The 15690-nt window shown below is 62.2% G+C and overlaps 1 protein-coding gene across 9 annotated transcripts in view; it reads left to right on the top strand.

Annotated features, from left to right (window-relative positions):
- The window catches only part of AGAP1 (ArfGAP with GTPase domain, ankyrin repeat and PH domain 1), a 333220-nt gene that overhangs the window by 289804 nt on the left and 27726 nt on the right, over positions 1–15690 (top strand). For all 9 annotated transcript variants that reach the window (XM_045845687.1, XM_045845686.1, XM_045845689.1 and 6 more), the window contains 3 exons: positions 1990–2144; positions 5022–5112; positions 7509–7731. In XM_045845687.1, the coding sequence (XP_045701643.1) occupies positions 1990–2144; positions 5022–5112; positions 7509–7731 (469 nt within the window). The remainder of the gene's footprint in view (positions 1–1989; positions 2145–5021; positions 5113–7508; positions 7732–15690) is intronic.

Here is a 15690-nt window from a genome sequence, read left to right as displayed (position 1 = left end):
AGGGCAGACACCGCTAATCAACGGTCACTGCCCTTCTCCAAGAGCCGGAGCCAGCCCGGGCACCCTCAGCCAGGGTCCTGCGCCATGGGGAGCTAGGAAGGAGTTACGAGCCGTCGTGGGTCACTCCCATGGCGTGTCAGAATTGACAGGGCCGTGCCGCTCATCTTCAAGGTGCCACATGCCCCCCAGGCTCCCTCTGACCTCAAGGGAGTGGAGTCCAGAAGTTGTCCCGTCCGGGGACAGCTCTGAGGGTGGGAAGAACTGCTGAAAGTGGAGACAGGAAGGCTCCGCAACACGGATGCTGCAGGGCGAGGAAGCCTTTGTCCAAGACCGGAAGGAGGAACCGGGGCGGGGCCGGGGGAGTGGTTTGAAGGTTTGTGAGCAGCCGTAGACTAGATCTGGGGGGGCCGGTGCGCTTGGAAAGGAGCACGAAAACCCACGGCAGTTTCACAGAAGGAGGTGCCTGCCTTCCCTGTGTTCGGGGACCCTTCCCCCAGAGCAGGTTCCACAGCTCTAAGCCCCACCGACCAGGCGGTCAGATCCTGGAAGCGCAGTGACGCGTCTTCTGCGTGGAGCACAGTGCTCGTCATCAGGGTGCGGCGCCACGGTTTTGCACAAAGGGGTCCCGGCCTGGCTTCCGTGGCGACGTGTGGTGCTTTAGGGAAGCAGTTACCCAGGCCCAGTGGGCATTAGCAAGGGCATGAGCATCCCCTTCCTGGGCCCTGTCCCCACCCCCCTAGGGGCAGTGGGTCACGTGGAGGCGTCTCAGGCACGGAGTGGGGGCTGCCCTCTGCTGAGACTGCTGGGAAGGGGGCAGGGTGGCAGGTCATGGCTGTGGTTTTTTCGGAGATGAGCTGAGTGAGCATCCTTGTCTGGAGGTCAAGGGCTCCTGGTGAGGTAGGGTCTCGAGAGCCCTAGAGCAGCAGGGAGCCCAGCAGAGGTCAGGGGTCACGTGGGGCGAGGGTGCCGGGCAGCCGAGAGCACGGGGCCCATGCAGAGGGGAGTGAGCTGTGTGGCGGCGGGCAGACAGCTGAGAGGATAATGAACTGCGGCCGTGGTCACCTGGGCAGGTCGGCAGGTCATCACCGTCACTAATAACAACTGCTCACCAGGTGATGCAGCAGCGACTTCACGGCCCAGTGACTGGAAGCTCGGAACCGGATGAGCTGTGGGCCTGCGAGCCCAGTGGGGGCTTCCGGCGGTTATTTGTGGCGGGTTATGTACGCTGCGTCCGTGTGCCGCCGCCGCGCTCACTTCTGCGGCAGGGACGGGGTCGTGAGGACAGAGGGCAGACGCTGACAGTTACAGGGTGGCCCCGCGTCTGCCTGAGTTAGCACGGGTCGGTTAGCCAGTGGGGGCGCTGCACGGCGGGGGGCCTTTCCCCCCGTGGTGGGGGTGAGGAAGGGGCCTCGAGGGCCCGGGGCTTGCTCAAGGAGCCCAAGGGGCACCCGACCCAGCAGGATTTGACGCAAGTCCGACTCCTCCTCCTGGTCCAGACTGTCGCCTTCAAGTCTCCCGGGACTCGCCGTCTCTCCCAGTCTGGGGACAGTGGGATGAGCGCCCTCCCGGAACCCCGCACGCCCTCTGCGGTGGTCCACCAGTGCTCACACGCAGTGAGAGCTTTACTCTGAGATCAGCGGCTCTGACTTGGTGTGCACCCCGCAGACACGGGGGCCAGCAGTAGTCCGTTAGCTCTGGGACTCTCCCGAGTCACCTCGCCTGCGCCCAGCAGGGAGACGCCAACGTCACACGCTGCTTTTCGTTTTCCTCGCCCCCCAGGCGGGGACGGAAACCTGGCCGCGCCAGGCTGGCTGCGGGGGCCAGACTGTGAGTGCTCGGGGGTCTGTGGATTCGGCTCCGAGCTCCCCGGGCCGCCAGCCCCGTGCGGCCACGATGGAGCCCAAGGCCGCTCTTCCGACGGAGGCCTGGTGGAGGGGCCGCCGTCGCGCCAAAGCCAGACTCTCACCCCCACCCCACTCTGTGTTTCAGAGCATGAGGAAAACTTCGAGTTCATCATCGTGTCCCTCACTGGTCAGACGTGGCACTTCGAGGCCACCACGTACGAAGAGAGGGACGCGTGGGTCCAAGCCATCGAGAGCCAGATCCTGGCCAGCCTCCAGTCGTGTGAGAGCAGCAAGAATAAGGTACGGCCCTCGGCGAGCTGCCAGCCGTGGACGGGGCGTGGGGGCCCGGGGAGGGCGGAGCGTCTTGGGGCGCGGTGACCCGCCAGGCCCCGGCGCGCGTTCTGAGCAGGAGGCTGGCGGGGGGCCGTGAGACCCACTGTGTGGGCCTCACACGCACACACCCAGGCCCCCCCCTGCCCGGCCATGATCCCGAGGCACAGGGCCCTGGTGCGGTCTTCACTCTCTCGCCTCCCCCGGGCCTGAAGCACCACCCTTTTTGTCGTGAGCGATGGACTCTGGTCACGCGTGCGCCCACACTCAGGAGAGAAAGGTGCCCTGTGCCAGCCTCCCGAATGCACAGGACTCAAAGCCACGTCAGGTTAGAGACCGACTCTTGGCACAGGTGTGAACAAAAGCACCACCTGCACGCATGTGGTGTGCAAGGGGTTGGGGGTGACACGGTGTTCGCTTTCCACACTCTGCCAGCAAGTCTCGTTGTGTTTTGTCCAGCAGTGAGAGCCCGCTACTTAACACTGCCCAGCCAGGGAGACAGAGCGACTTTCAGCTGCGTCAGAAAATGCCCAGCGTACGTTCCTTATGCAACGGCGTTTTTCCCCTTCTTCCCATCAGGGGTTCCTTCAAATCCATTATTTTAATGCTTGGATGTTTTTGGCCCCATTTCTGGGACATTTTAGAGTCTTGGAGAGCGTTTTCAAACTAGAGTCAACTCAAAACTGGAGAAAGAATGTTGCCCACCAACCCACAGTTTCATTTGTAACAATTTAAAGAAATTCCTGCCCGTGATTTATGTTCAGCTTTGTCATTAAGAAGGGAACCTGTCTCTCAGAAAGATGGAGTATCTTATTTTATTACCCTCTTTAACCAGGGTAAACCAGACCGCAGTCATTATTATTATAATGTAATTTGCTTCTTTTTAAAAGCGGTTTTATACCCAAGGTGGGCAGAAGCGCTGCCTTTCATTGCCAAGCGCCTCGGCCGCACGAATCCCACAGCCACAGCCGTGGCTCCCGGAGCTCCCAGCCCCCTCGCCCGTGGGGAACCTCCGCGGCGTCACCCGCCGCATGTGGGGAGGTAGTCGCAGAACGGGCGGGCAGGGCCGTGCTGCCGAGCAGGCAAACACATCTCTGGACCTGGTGTAAAATCGCGGTGGCCCGGGTCAGACTGAAGCCAGGCCATGTGACCGGGTTCAGAAGCATCTGGAAGCGTGTCAGCCTTTTCCCCCTCACGCCTCGCCAGGCTCTTCCACTGCCCGTGAAACTCTCGGCCTCACCCTCGGGTCCGACACAAGCACCAGCTTTCAGACGCCGCCCCTTTGGTCCTGCGAGTCGGGTCGCTGACCTGGGCGGACGCACCGGGCACTGAGGGAGCGGGCGCCCCCCCGCCCCGTCCCCCCGGGGTGTGGCCGCGCAGGTGCGAGGGTGTGTGCAAGGGAGTAACACCCACAAGGAATGAATAGCTCGAGGGCAAAATACTGACTAGGTGAGGACGAGCCACGAGGCACGTGAGCTGCCTCCGGATGATCCGGTTGGCAGCAGGGTGGGCACACACATCCACCCGTACGCTGCCGCGATGACCAGGTGGACAGGGACGGCCGGACACATCCCTGCACACACGCGCGCACCCACTCCAGGGGCCAGTGGAAACTGTCAAACCCACTCTGAGTACTTGGGTTATGTAACCGAAGGGCGTGAGACCCCAGCCATGCATTACAAGTTATATCAGTAGTGGTGTGCAACAAAGTGTTTCACATCAAACAGCTAACATGACATAGTTCAGTTTATGAAGAATTCTTAACAAAAATCAAGCTTATTCCACATGGCCCCTGAAATCTATTTGGTTTCACCCAGTATATTAAACGCATGCAGGGTCAGCCTTAAAAATGGTGCACGCCCTTTCCCCTCACACCTCGAGCACCCGCAGTTTCTCCCGAGTGTTAACACCCCTGGGCTCGTGCGGAGCTCCGGCGCTGGGTACAACGGAGGGAAATCGGGACGTGTAAACAAGGCATCGGAAGTGGAGTAGTGTGCAGCGGTTAAAACGGTGACGCCGGAGAAAACAGGATGGCAGCGAGAGATGACATCTTACTAAGCTAAAAGGCGGGATTCAAAGCAACTTACAGTTCACTGCCTTCTTAAGACGTACTTACGTGCGTATAGCTATGCTTAGAGAAAGGCTGCAAGAACAGTTACCAAAAGGTTACCAAAACTTCACGGTGATGATGATTACATCCTAGTTTGTAGCTTATCAAGTTCCTTTCCTCCTCCCGTAAGTTCTGAACTTGCTCGGACACCCAAGTACGGATGCCCGCGTGGCCACGCCCGGCCGCACTCACCCCACCCCACCCCGCCCCGCCCCGCCCCGCCCCGCCTCACGCCCGCCAGGGACGTCGTTGTGATGGCAACTGAGAACGTCTCCAACCGCATCCCGGAAGCGTGGGGTGGGCGTGGTCTCCTGGCTGGGAGACAGACCTGTCTTCAGAGCGCCAGCGAAGTCTTGCCCTTCGCTTATCGGCAGAAAATTCGTTTCTCCTTTACTCTTCACGCCGGGTAGACGCACGGCAGTAGAAGTGCCTGAACCGGTGGCGTCGCCCAGGCGGTGGTGTGTCCGTGGCCGTTCAGGCGGGACCGGGCAGAGCCCTGTTCCCGCCTCTGGCAGGGCCGTTCTCACCCGGTGAATCGGACACGGGGCGCCCCCTCGCGGTGCATGCCGGTCGGTTACACTTTATCCTGCGGACCGCAGAAGAGGGCGAGAGTTTGGAACCGTCCTCCCGCCGAGCTCGCCCGCAGTCGGTTCACTTCGGCCCTGGTGTTGCAAGGGGCCGCGTGGGTTTCCCCGGGGTTCTCATCGCTGGCGTCTGTGTGTCTCCCCCACGTCCAGTCCCGGCTGACGAGCCAGAGCGAGGCCATGGCCCTGCAGTCGATACGGAGCCTCCGCGGGAACTCTCACTGCGTGGACTGCGAGACCCAGAGTAAGTGGGCGCTCTACGTGGCGGGCGGGGGGATGGCCCCAGCCGAAGTGCACGGGCCCACGTCTGACGTCTTTGGCTCGGAGACCGGTGGGTCGTGTCCTGGGCGCGGCTGTCACCGTTCAGGCCTGGCACCCGGCCCAGCCTCAGAGCGGCTCAAGCTCCTAGGGGAGCGGCAGCAGCAGTGCTGCAAGGTCTAGGGTTGCTGCGACCCCAAGGTGACTGGGGGGGAGGGGGAGGGCTTCGGAACCCGCAAGGGGTTCTCGCAACAGTTCAGGTGAGTGACATAGGGGTCCAAATACACCAGCGACAGAGGGGTATTTGGGTGTGGAGGGGTGTGGAAGCACTGAGCACAGCCCTCCATGGGGTCGGCGTGCGGGGGCAGAGGGGAAAGGTGAGTGCGGCACGGAACTTAGCCGCAGAGGTGACTTGGCGCTGGGCTTGCTGGAGCCTCTCGGGAGCTCTCAGGGCCGTGGGGGACCTGACCGCCCTCGCTCGCCGGTGCAGGCGGCAGCTCTGCGCCTCTCTCAGGGCCTGTCCTTGGCCTTGAAGACGCCTGTCCCTGGGCGCAGTCCCGCACGTTTCCAGCAGCTGCCTGCCATGGGGGGGAGGGGGCGGCCTGGGCACTGACCGCTGTCACCGTGAGCCTGGTGCTGTCCCCACGAGCCTTCTCCCCTCCCCGCCCTGCTTTCCCATGCACTCTCCCCGCACCGGCTCTGCTTCTGCCTCTGCTCAGGACCCCCACGCTTCCTCGCACTTCTTCCCCCGCCCCAACCCTCCCCTCAGCCCACCCGTTCCTCTCCTGGACAGCCGGTGTTGAGGGGGCCCTGGGGTCCAGGGAAGGTGTGGTGGGCACACAGACTGGGAAGGCAGCCTGAGTGGAGGCATGGTTCGGGCAGGGGTCTCCGTGAGGCGGTGAGCAGGCTGCCTTGGTGTCACCCAGCAGCGGGGCTTCCTGCACTTGGGGACAGGGACCGCCCCCAGGAAGGAGGTTCTCGGCCGAGGCGGCTGCAGCAGCAGCGGGGAGCTCAACCCGGCAGAGGGAAGGCACGCCCGGGGGGGCTCCTGAGAGCAGAAGTAACGGGAATCCCGGTTCTGATCGTGCCGATAGAGTCTTTGCACTTGACCCAAATGGCCGAGGGTGGCCACCTGTGGGTGTTGAGTAGGGGTGGGATGGGATGGGATGGGCTGCACACGGCCCTGGGGTGGTCTGGCAGACAGTCCACAGACTGTCTGCCAGACCACCCCTTCCCAAAATACCCCGCGAGGCCCCAGGCCAGGCCCGCTCCGTGTGTCCTCTCCGTGCAGCCCACGCCTCGGTTCTTCTGACTGTGCGCTCTAACGTTTAACGAGCGTTTCCTTGTTTGTTTAATTACTTGTATTTGGGGCATTTGCTTTTTCTTCCCACCCGGGTCGTCCCTGTGGCCACAGCTGCCCGGTCTGGCGCCCACCTTCCTGGGTAGGGACGAGACGTGGAACACGGGGCAGGCTGGTTTCTGACGGGTTCGCGCCCTGCCGTTCCTGGTCCTTGGCCATCTGCAGGCTGATTCCGAGTGGAAACGACGTCATCTCCCTGTTTTGTTGTCGCTGACCCTTCGGGTGCACCTGGAGCAAATGTCGGTGTAGAAGCCGCTGTACCTGTCATTCCCGGCCCCACACCTGTGCATCAGCTGTAGGGTCCAGCGTGAGGCCAGCCCTGGGTCCTGGGTCTTCTCTGAACGCACTTGTCATCCTCAGCGCAGTGTCACGAAAGCCCCTTCCCATTTATGTTGCGGGTCGGGGCCAGTGGCTCGGGGTGGGGCCCCACCAAGGACCTGCCACACCGGGAGGGCGTCAGGGGGCACTCCTTAAGTGAGGTCGCTGGAAACCGTAGTCTTTCATCATGGGGTGCCTCCCTGTTGTCTTTGAAATCTACCAGTGGCCCGCCCCAGGCCTGATGAAAACTCAGGTGTGCCCCCAGGTGCGGAGGCGGCTGTGAGGGGCGTCCCAGCTGTGGCAACGACCGGGCTGCCCTTCACCAGCGGCTATCCGTACCGGACACCAAGTCATGTGTGACTTTTCCACGTGTGTCTTTTCCATGTGTGTCTCTCCTCTCGAGAACATTGCTGCTGGAGCTGTGTCGGCAAGTGCATCTCTGTCCAAACCAGTGAGCCCAATCGTGTCTCATTTGGGACACTCCAGGGCTCTGCTTCAGCCGAGGCCACCACACGTTCGACTTCTCCGGACCCCCCAGACAGCAACCAGTCCTGACCGGGGAGCGTCTTCGGGCCGTGGGACCGGAGGGAGGGAGTCTGATGGCAAAGGCTGCGCGACCGTGGTTTGCCGCCGGGGCCCAGGGTGGGCGGTGGCCCTCCTGGGTGCCGTCTGACCATGTGTGGCACTTGCTCCTCTCCCCACAGACCCCAACTGGGCGAGCTTGAACCTGGGCGCCCTCATGTGCATCGAGTGCTCGGGCATCCACCGCAACCTCGGCACCCACCTGTCCCGGGTCCGGTCGCTGGACCTGGACGACTGGCCCGTGGAGCTCATCAAGGTGATGCTGTCCATCGGGAACGAGCTGGCCAACGGCGTCTGGGAGGAGAACTGCCAGGGGCGGGCGAAGCCCTCGCTGGACTCCACCAGGTAGGCGCTCGGGAAGGGGCGTGGCCTCAGGGCCTGCGGCCACCGCTGGACGGCCACCATCAGAACGGCCCGGCGCTGTAGGAGCGCCGGCCAGACCAGCGCAGCCAGGCCTGTGTTTAAAATCGGGCCGGGCCGGGCAATTCAGGCTCCTCCATTTCTGTGCTGCTTTTTACACCTGGGGGATTCCTCGCCCCATCCCAGAAATGCATTAGGCTTCTGACCTTGTGAATACATCGCCGTTAATTAACGCACTTCTAATAGGCGTAAGCTGCACTGTTAACACCAATTACGGAGTTTTGATTCTTCCAATTTCTTATTCTTAGATCTTTGATACAAGCATTTCCTCGATTGGTATACACACAGAGAATGAGTGAGTGCTAACAAAACAATTTATTTCCTAAAATATATTTCTAACACGGGGAACCAACCAAGATTGGCATATAACGCACAGTGACCCTCCCCCCCATTAATGTTAGTTGTGCGTTTACCCTGAGGCCGTTTAGTCTTTGGTTTTTCACGTGCTGCTGGCACAGGCTGGTTTCGAGACCACGTGTGCACCGAGCGCACGAAGCGGTGCTGAAACAGCGTGCCTTCTGGGGAAGCCTGGTTTCCAGAGGCCGGACGGGCCCGTCTGCCTCCAGGGGTGTCCCAAGCAGGGGGCTCAGGCTGCATCCCTGGTTCCGAAGTGGGGTGTGGGATCATCATCCGCATTCACTTCTCAGGCATGTGGAGAGACGGCGGGGGGCCACGGGTCTCCCAGCACGGGCCCTCGGTGCATTTCTCCGGCCGGTGTTGCCGGCGGTCAGACCAGGCAGGAGGCCAAGCGGCAGCCGTGGTTGGGCCGCGTGTGAGGGGTGACGCTGGGGCAGCGGCCGGGCCGAGTCCATTGCCACTGGAAAGCGAACTTCTGGTGCCACCTTCGGTTCACTCGCGAGCATGAGTCTGGCGTGGGCCCAACCCCACTCCCCACCTCGGGTGCCCTGTGGGAGGGAGACGGGCACCGGGGCGTCTGTCTCCCGCCGAGGAGTCTGTGTGTGAGCTCTTGGCGTGCCAGCTACGGCACGCGGTGCAGATGGGCGACTGTCTCATGAACTGAACAAAGGGGGCGCCTTAAAAAAACTTTCACTGTGACTCGTTTAAGACTAATGTAGAGATCGGCTGGGTCACCAACTAGGAGCATTCTTAAGAGATTAAGGCTTGTTTTGATACCCGTTTTTTAAAATAGTTTCTTTGGAAAGTGTTTAGGTCTGAATGTGTAAACCAAGTGGAAATTGCATTGAGTATAATGTATGAGTACAGGAAACAGCAACCAGCCCCGGCTGGTGTGGTTCAGTGGATTGAGCGCCGCCCTGAGAACCAGAGTGTTGCTGGTTTGATTCCCAGTCAGGGCACAGGCCTGGGATGCAGGCTAGGTCCCCAGTAGGGGGCGCATGAGAGGCAACCACACCTTGATGTTTCTCTCCCTGTCTTTCCCCCTCCCTTCCCCTCTCTCTAAAATAAATAAACAAAATCTTAAAGCAATTAAAAGGCATCAGACCCCTGGCCAGTGTGGCTCAGCTGGTTGGAGCATCATCCTGTAGCTGATCGTTTGTGGGTTCAATTCCCGATCAGGGCACAGACCTAGGTTGCCGGTTGATCCCCTTTCCAGGCGTGTACAGGAGGCAACTGATGGATGTTTCTCTCTCACATCGATGTTTCTGTCTCTTTTCCTCTCTAAAAGCAGTCAAGAAATGTCCTTGAGTGAGGATAAAAAAAAACACGTCAGAAAAAACTGACCTGATGCATTTTAGTACTTATGTATAAAGGAAGCATGTATACCATGGCCAATTTCGTGAATTAGAAAAGTTTATTTTTTTTCATGTTATAATCAGGAGCGTTTAGAATGGTTGGAAACAGCGGTGTGGGTTTGTTTTTGTTTGTTTTTTATGGTAACTACTTTACATCAATGTCGCCTCCACTCAGGAGCGAGGACCGTGGGCCGGTGTCGTGTGTTCCAGGCCGTGCACGCGAGCGGGCCCCCGCGTGCGTCCGCCCTCTCCCACCCGGGGCCTTGGTGTTTTAGAGAGAGCGCGCACAGCGCCCCTTTCCCACGCGTGGAGGGACGGCCTCTCCGTCCCGCCGGCCCTCCGCTCACATGCGTCCGCCAAAGCCCCGCTGAGTCCGCTCTCCTCTCCGGGGCGACGGGGGCGGCGGCGCGGTCACCCGGTGTTTCCGAGGGTCACTTCCGGTGTCGGGAAGCCCTACGTCGAGCCGAAGAGAAACACACGGGAGGACTGAAGGTTCCTTGTGCCTCTGGTCGCCCTCCCAGGGAGCTCCGTCTTCAGTTAAGTCCGGCGGAGGCTCACTGAGCGCCGCCTCCCGGAAGAGGAGCGGGAAGGCGGGTCACAGCCCCGCAGCGGCGTGCTCTCGGCCCGCCGAGGGGGCGGGGCCTGGGCGCAGCCACAGGGCGGAGCGGTTCTCACGGCCGCAGTGCCCTGGGGAAGCCTCGCCGCAGGAACCGCACCCCAGCTGGGCTTTGAGTCGCGGGGTGGTGTCCGGGCCTGGGGGTGGCGAGTGCCCTAGGCAAAGACAGGGGCGTGGCAGCCCTGGGGCCCGTGGGGTAGGTGGGGAAATGGAGGGGGTGGTCCTCGCCCACGGGGGTGGGGTGCCCAAACTAAGCTGCAGCCTGTCTCGGGGTGGGGGTGCGCCAGAGCACCCGCAAAGGCGGGTAGGGGAGCCCTTGGTCTCTTCTCTGTGTGTCCGTGCGTGTTCTGTCCGCTCTTCCCCAGAGGACCGAGGGCCACCAGCGGCACCCCTGGGAGGGGTGGGGACGAGGAGAGCAGGCCGTGGTCCTGGGGGAACGCGCCGTCCCTCCACACACTGTGACCGGTGGGAAGCCTTGGACCTCGTGGTGCAAAACCACAGTCCCTCCAGCACCCCCCCCCCCCCACCGCTGCCTGCAGCTGCTGCAGGTGGAAGTGGGGGCGTGAGGTGTGGGCTGGCGTTTCCACGTGGGCTTGGGTCTGCGATGTGGGAGCCGGGCGTCTGGCTTGGATCCCACGCCCATGCCCCCCCTCCCCCGAGCCTGTGCTGGGTGGTGCACACAGCTGGAGGGGTCTTTTCATGGGGCCCCAAGGTAGCCCTAAAAAGAAGTATTTCGGTAAATTGGCCTCTCCAGCCCAGGAAAAGCCCAGCACAATACACCCAGTCTGATTCTTTGAAAGGGGGCCCAGCTGTTTTCCCAAGCAGCTCTTGTCTGTTCCAGCTTGTTGGGGAGATTCATTCTGACAGTGGAGCGTAATCAGAAATCGGCTTTCCTCCCCTCCCGCACACATGCTCGTGCACGCGCGCACACACACACACACACAGACTGGGGCCCGTGGGGATGGAGGACGCCGCACATCCCGCTCCAAAGAAGCGGCCAGTCCCCGGAAACCACCGCAGGACCGGTGTACCTGGCTCCGCGGGTGCCTCCACCGCAAGGCTGGCCAGCCCGGTGCCGGCTTCCCCTGCCCCCGATGAGGGCGGCCTCGGCCGGCCCCTGATTGGTTCCAGCGGATCTCAGCCACCCCGAGAACTGCCGGCCGGGCAGTCAGCGTCACGATCAATCGCGGCTGACGGCGGCCAGGCCGTATTGACTTCCCACTCCCAAACTGGGGGCCATTAGTCAAGGAAAGCATCTTTTAATTACTCCTAGGAAGAGGGAAAAAACCTTTTTGGATGGATTCTGCAACAACTGCCATTTTTTCCAGTGCATTCGATAAAGAAATTTATTGTCGCAGGAGGGGAGAGGGTGCCCCGCCCCCCGCCCTGGCCCCGGCCCCGCAGTGCGGGTGTGATTCGGGGAGGGGGGCACGTGCGGGAGATCGATGCCCTAACAATTAACTCCATCTGCAGTGGAATCTGAGTCCCTTCTCTAATTGCTATTGATACCATTTAAGCACACACTTAAAACATCGACTCTAAGTGGGGAGACGCAGTGGGCAGCTCTGACTGGGTTTTAGGGGCTCACGGAGGGGCCATCGGCTGTCTGCGGGGCCGGGGCTCAGGGCCCTGAGCCTGTGAGTGTGTGGCTCACACCACATAGCTGGTCGTCACCCGGGGAGCCGGGACCGGAGCGGCCAGGCGGGGCTCTGGCTCCAGGGTTAGGACACGCGTCGTGACCACAAGGAGAGGTCCCCAAGCTCCTTCGTGCACCCGTGTCAAGTGGAAGGGTCGTTAGCTCGGGTGTGGGTACGAACAGGTGTGTGTGTGTGTGTCTGTGTGCATGCCTGCCTGCCTGCCAGGTGCTCTTGCTGCCTCCAGGCCTCAGGGGTCGTGAGTGAATCGGGGCTGGGACGTTGCTAGCACACAGCAAGGCGGTCTCGGCACCCCCGTGCGTGCCCTCGCCCGGGGCCTTGGGGGCTGGTCTGTGTCACCGTGCGGGGCTGGCCTTTGCAGCGGCCCACGTGGCAGCGTTCGGGCCCCACTGCAGTGGACATGGTTTCCTGCCAGCACCGCACAGAGCCCCTGGCGCCGCCCACCCCTGCCCACGTTTCTTCTCCCCTGCCCCCCAGTCCCTGTGCCTCAGTGTCGGCGTGCAACCTGCGTGGGTCCTCGGGAACCGGCTGCAGGTGCATTCCCGGGGCAGGTGTCCTGTCTACGTGGCGGTTTGGGAAATCAGAGCCACCGGGGGGTGGACACCAGTGCACCCACTTCCACGCAGGAGACGCCCGCCCTCCCCGCGGACGCCCCTGGGAGCGTGCCGCCGCAGCGTGTGTCCTGTGCCGCCTCGGCACCCTTCCTCTTGTCATCACTTATCCCTTCGCCTGCACACCTAAACTCCCCTCCCGCCCGTCCCCTGGGAGAAGACGCCACTCTGGGCGGAGGACGTGGGACCGGACGTCCGGCGTCCGTGGGGGGGAGACGGGTGCCCCCAGCGGTCCGCGCTCGGCCCTTCTCTGTTGCGGGAGGCCGCTTGCCCCTGCTTACGCGCTCGGAGGTGCCGAGGAAGGGGAAGTGTGTCCGACCGAAAATAATTGGATCCCCGCCGCTAACCTGAGACGGCAGGAGCAGCGCCGCTCGGCCGCGGCTTTGTCTCGGCGGGTTTGATCAGGCGCTCACAATGCGGCCGACTCGGGCTCCCGTTTCTGGGGGGAGACGCCCCGTTCCAGACGGGGCCTCGGGGAGCGTGGGCCCGCAGCCCCAGGACGGCCCCGGCTTGTTATTTTCCGGCAGTCCTTGGCCCGCCAAGGTCGCTGTTTTGTCTCTTTTGAGTGTCCCTCTATGCTTGACACCTTTTCCTATTTTCTTTCTTTAAAGGGAAAAAAAAAAGGGCAGGGGGGAGAAAAAAGGACTTTGCTGTGATGACCAGAGCCCATCTGCAGTTGGGTGGCATCTGCTCCCCACATGTCACTTCCCTCATTAACAAGCAATTGAATTAATTAAATGCTGCTCAGAACACGTATAACAAGCTACCGGCAGTGTCCAAATTAGCGCTGATAATCAAGGATGATTTCCTTTATTATCCTGCTAAGTGGTGTGCAGGCTCTGATCCCCCTGTCTGCCCCCCATCTATTTACATACCCCGGCTTCTGCCTGTGGACGCGGAGGTTAGCTCACCTAGTTAATTTGCCGCGATCACCGAGCATGGCCGACGGACGCCCTGCCCCCCGCGCCACCGCCACCGCGGCCCCCTCCCCGCCCGCCCTCCCCCAGCCCCAGCCTTTGTATCTCCAGCTCACTGATAAATTAAAGGCCACCCCTGTGGTCTCTCAAGTGAGTAATAGAGGCAGAAATTTCATTTTGCAACTGGCTGATTTAATGATCCAAAGGGTAATTAATGGCCTGATTATCTTAATGTTAAATATGTCCGGCAGCAATTACTGTGACCTCCCGCTTGTCAAGGTCCGGGCTGTGCTCTTCTTTCAATTAAGTTCTCTGGGGCTTAATGGTATGAATAAACTCCTCTGATTCTATCATGCCGGACGGGCGCGGAGGGCCGGCAGCCGGGGGCCGCTCGGAGTTTCAATCAGCCGGTCCCGCGCTCCTGCCGTCGGGGCGAGCGGGCGTCGCAAGGGCAGCGTAACTTTCCCAGGCCTCGCGGAGCCCCCCCACCCTCCGCCGCCTGCCCGCACTCTCGCTGCTGTTTCATCCTCGCCCGCGTCCCCCGTTTATTTCGGGGCTGCCAGAGAGTCCTGTTTGTGGAGGGAGCCGCCGGGTTCCGAGAGGCCCGTCTCCTCCGATATAAATTACCATGTGCGCGCCGCGGTTTTCCTGTGTGACAGGCTTAATTAATTGGCAGGAGCCCCCGAAAATGACAGCGCCACTAATTGCTGCTCAGAGTGAATTTCTGTCATCGCGGAGCGCCTGTCAGCGGGCATGCCCCGGCCCCGGCCCCGGCCGGCGGAGCAGGCTGGCCTCCCAGCGGGGAGGGGCAGGGGCAGGGCAGGCTGGGGCTGGGGAGCCGGGGGGTGGCAGGCACGCCGGCCTTGGGCAGGCCTGGCGCAGGCCTGGCGCGTTCTGTTAGCAAAGTTCACACGCCCACGGCCTGTAGACACAGCTGCTCCCGGGGACCTCGGGCTTCACCTAGGACGTCTGAGGGACCTGCAGCCCCGCGCCCAGAGCAGGGAGATCGGCTGCCGACGCTCAGCTGGTGGGGGGGGGGGGACGAGGGAGAGCTGCAGGTGCAGGCGCAGCGGCGCTGCCTGGGAAAGCACGCCCACGGAGCTCGGCTGCCGGCCGGGAGCCCTGTCAGTCAGGAAGGCGCTCTGAAAGAGACCCCCGCACGCTCGAGCGCAGCGGGACCACCTCCCGGAGCCCAGCGGACAGGCGCGCTTCGGTGGGCTCGGGGCTTCGCTGGATCCCGAGGGAGACGGAGGGGCGCCGGGAGCCCGCTCTGAGGCCGCAGGCTGTCCGGGGTTGAGCGTCTCCGTCGCAGCACTCTGAAGTGTAGCCATGGAGACGGTCGGAGAGGCAGGGTTTTTTTTTTTTAAAGAATTTTTGTGCTCACTGGCAGACAGAAACGTAAGCCGTCAGCTGGCGCGAGCCGTCCCAGGGCGGGACCACGTGTGAGCCTCTGTCCGCCGTGAGCACGTGTGCGGGACTGTCACACGCAGCAGTCGCTTGTCCAGGGACAGCGGGACGATCGCCGAACCCAGGCTGGTGCGGGGAGCACGGCCTCCACCGAGCAGAGCAAACCAGCGTCTGCAGCTGCGCCCGGAGTCCCCTCCCCGCCTCAGCCTGAGGCCCGAACTCTCTTCTGGTTTCCTGAGGCCCAGACACGTGTCCTCATTCTTCCCCAGACTCTGGTGTGACCGGGCGCCGCCAATGTGCCAGCCCAGCGGGCGCTGCAGCCCACGGAGGGGCCTCTGTGCCCGGTCCCGGTGCCTGGTGCACGGTGACTGTGCACCATGAGCAAATGTCCTGTCCCCCAGGAGTGCGGGGCTGGCTTGCACCCGGAAAGCAGCCCGCGGGACCCAGCACGCCGACAGAACAAAGGACGGAAGCCGGCCACACGGCCGTCTCAGAGATGCGGAAACAGAGCCGACAGAGCTCAGCGTCCCTCACGGACACCGTGCGTTCGTGGTGCGGACACTCGGTGCCGTCGGGGTCAGAGGCAGCTTCCCCGGCTGCCGGAGGGCGTCCCTGGGGAACCCACCCTGCCGTCATCCCTGGCGGCGGAGTGCTGAGGGCCTCTTCCCGGAGGTCAGGAACACGGCGAGGGTGTCCGCGGTCACCCCTTCCCACACTGGCTCCAGCCGGCGGATTGGGCAAGGAAAAGAACCCACGGGCTCCCAGGTCGGAAAGGAAGAGGTGAGGCCGTCTGCAGGTGAAGGGGCCGCGTGTATAGGAAGCCCGGACGAGCCCGCAGTGAGCTCCTGGAGCGAACAAGTGAGTTCGGCCAGCTTGGGGCGGGCAGGACCAGGGCACGGGTCAGCTGTGCCTTTCCCACCGGCAGTGAACAGTTGGGAACAGGGTTAAGGACACAGGTTCGGCTTC

Source organism: Phyllostomus hastatus, unplaced genomic scaffold, assembly GCF_019186645.2.
Source record: "Phyllostomus hastatus isolate PE091 unplaced genomic scaffold, TTU_PhHast_1.1 phas_contig_477, whole genome shotgun sequence".
In the NCBI taxonomy this organism is placed as follows: domain Eukaryota; kingdom Metazoa; phylum Chordata; class Mammalia; order Chiroptera; family Phyllostomidae; genus Phyllostomus; species Phyllostomus hastatus.
This window is presented reverse-complemented; position numbering and strand designations above follow the sequence as displayed.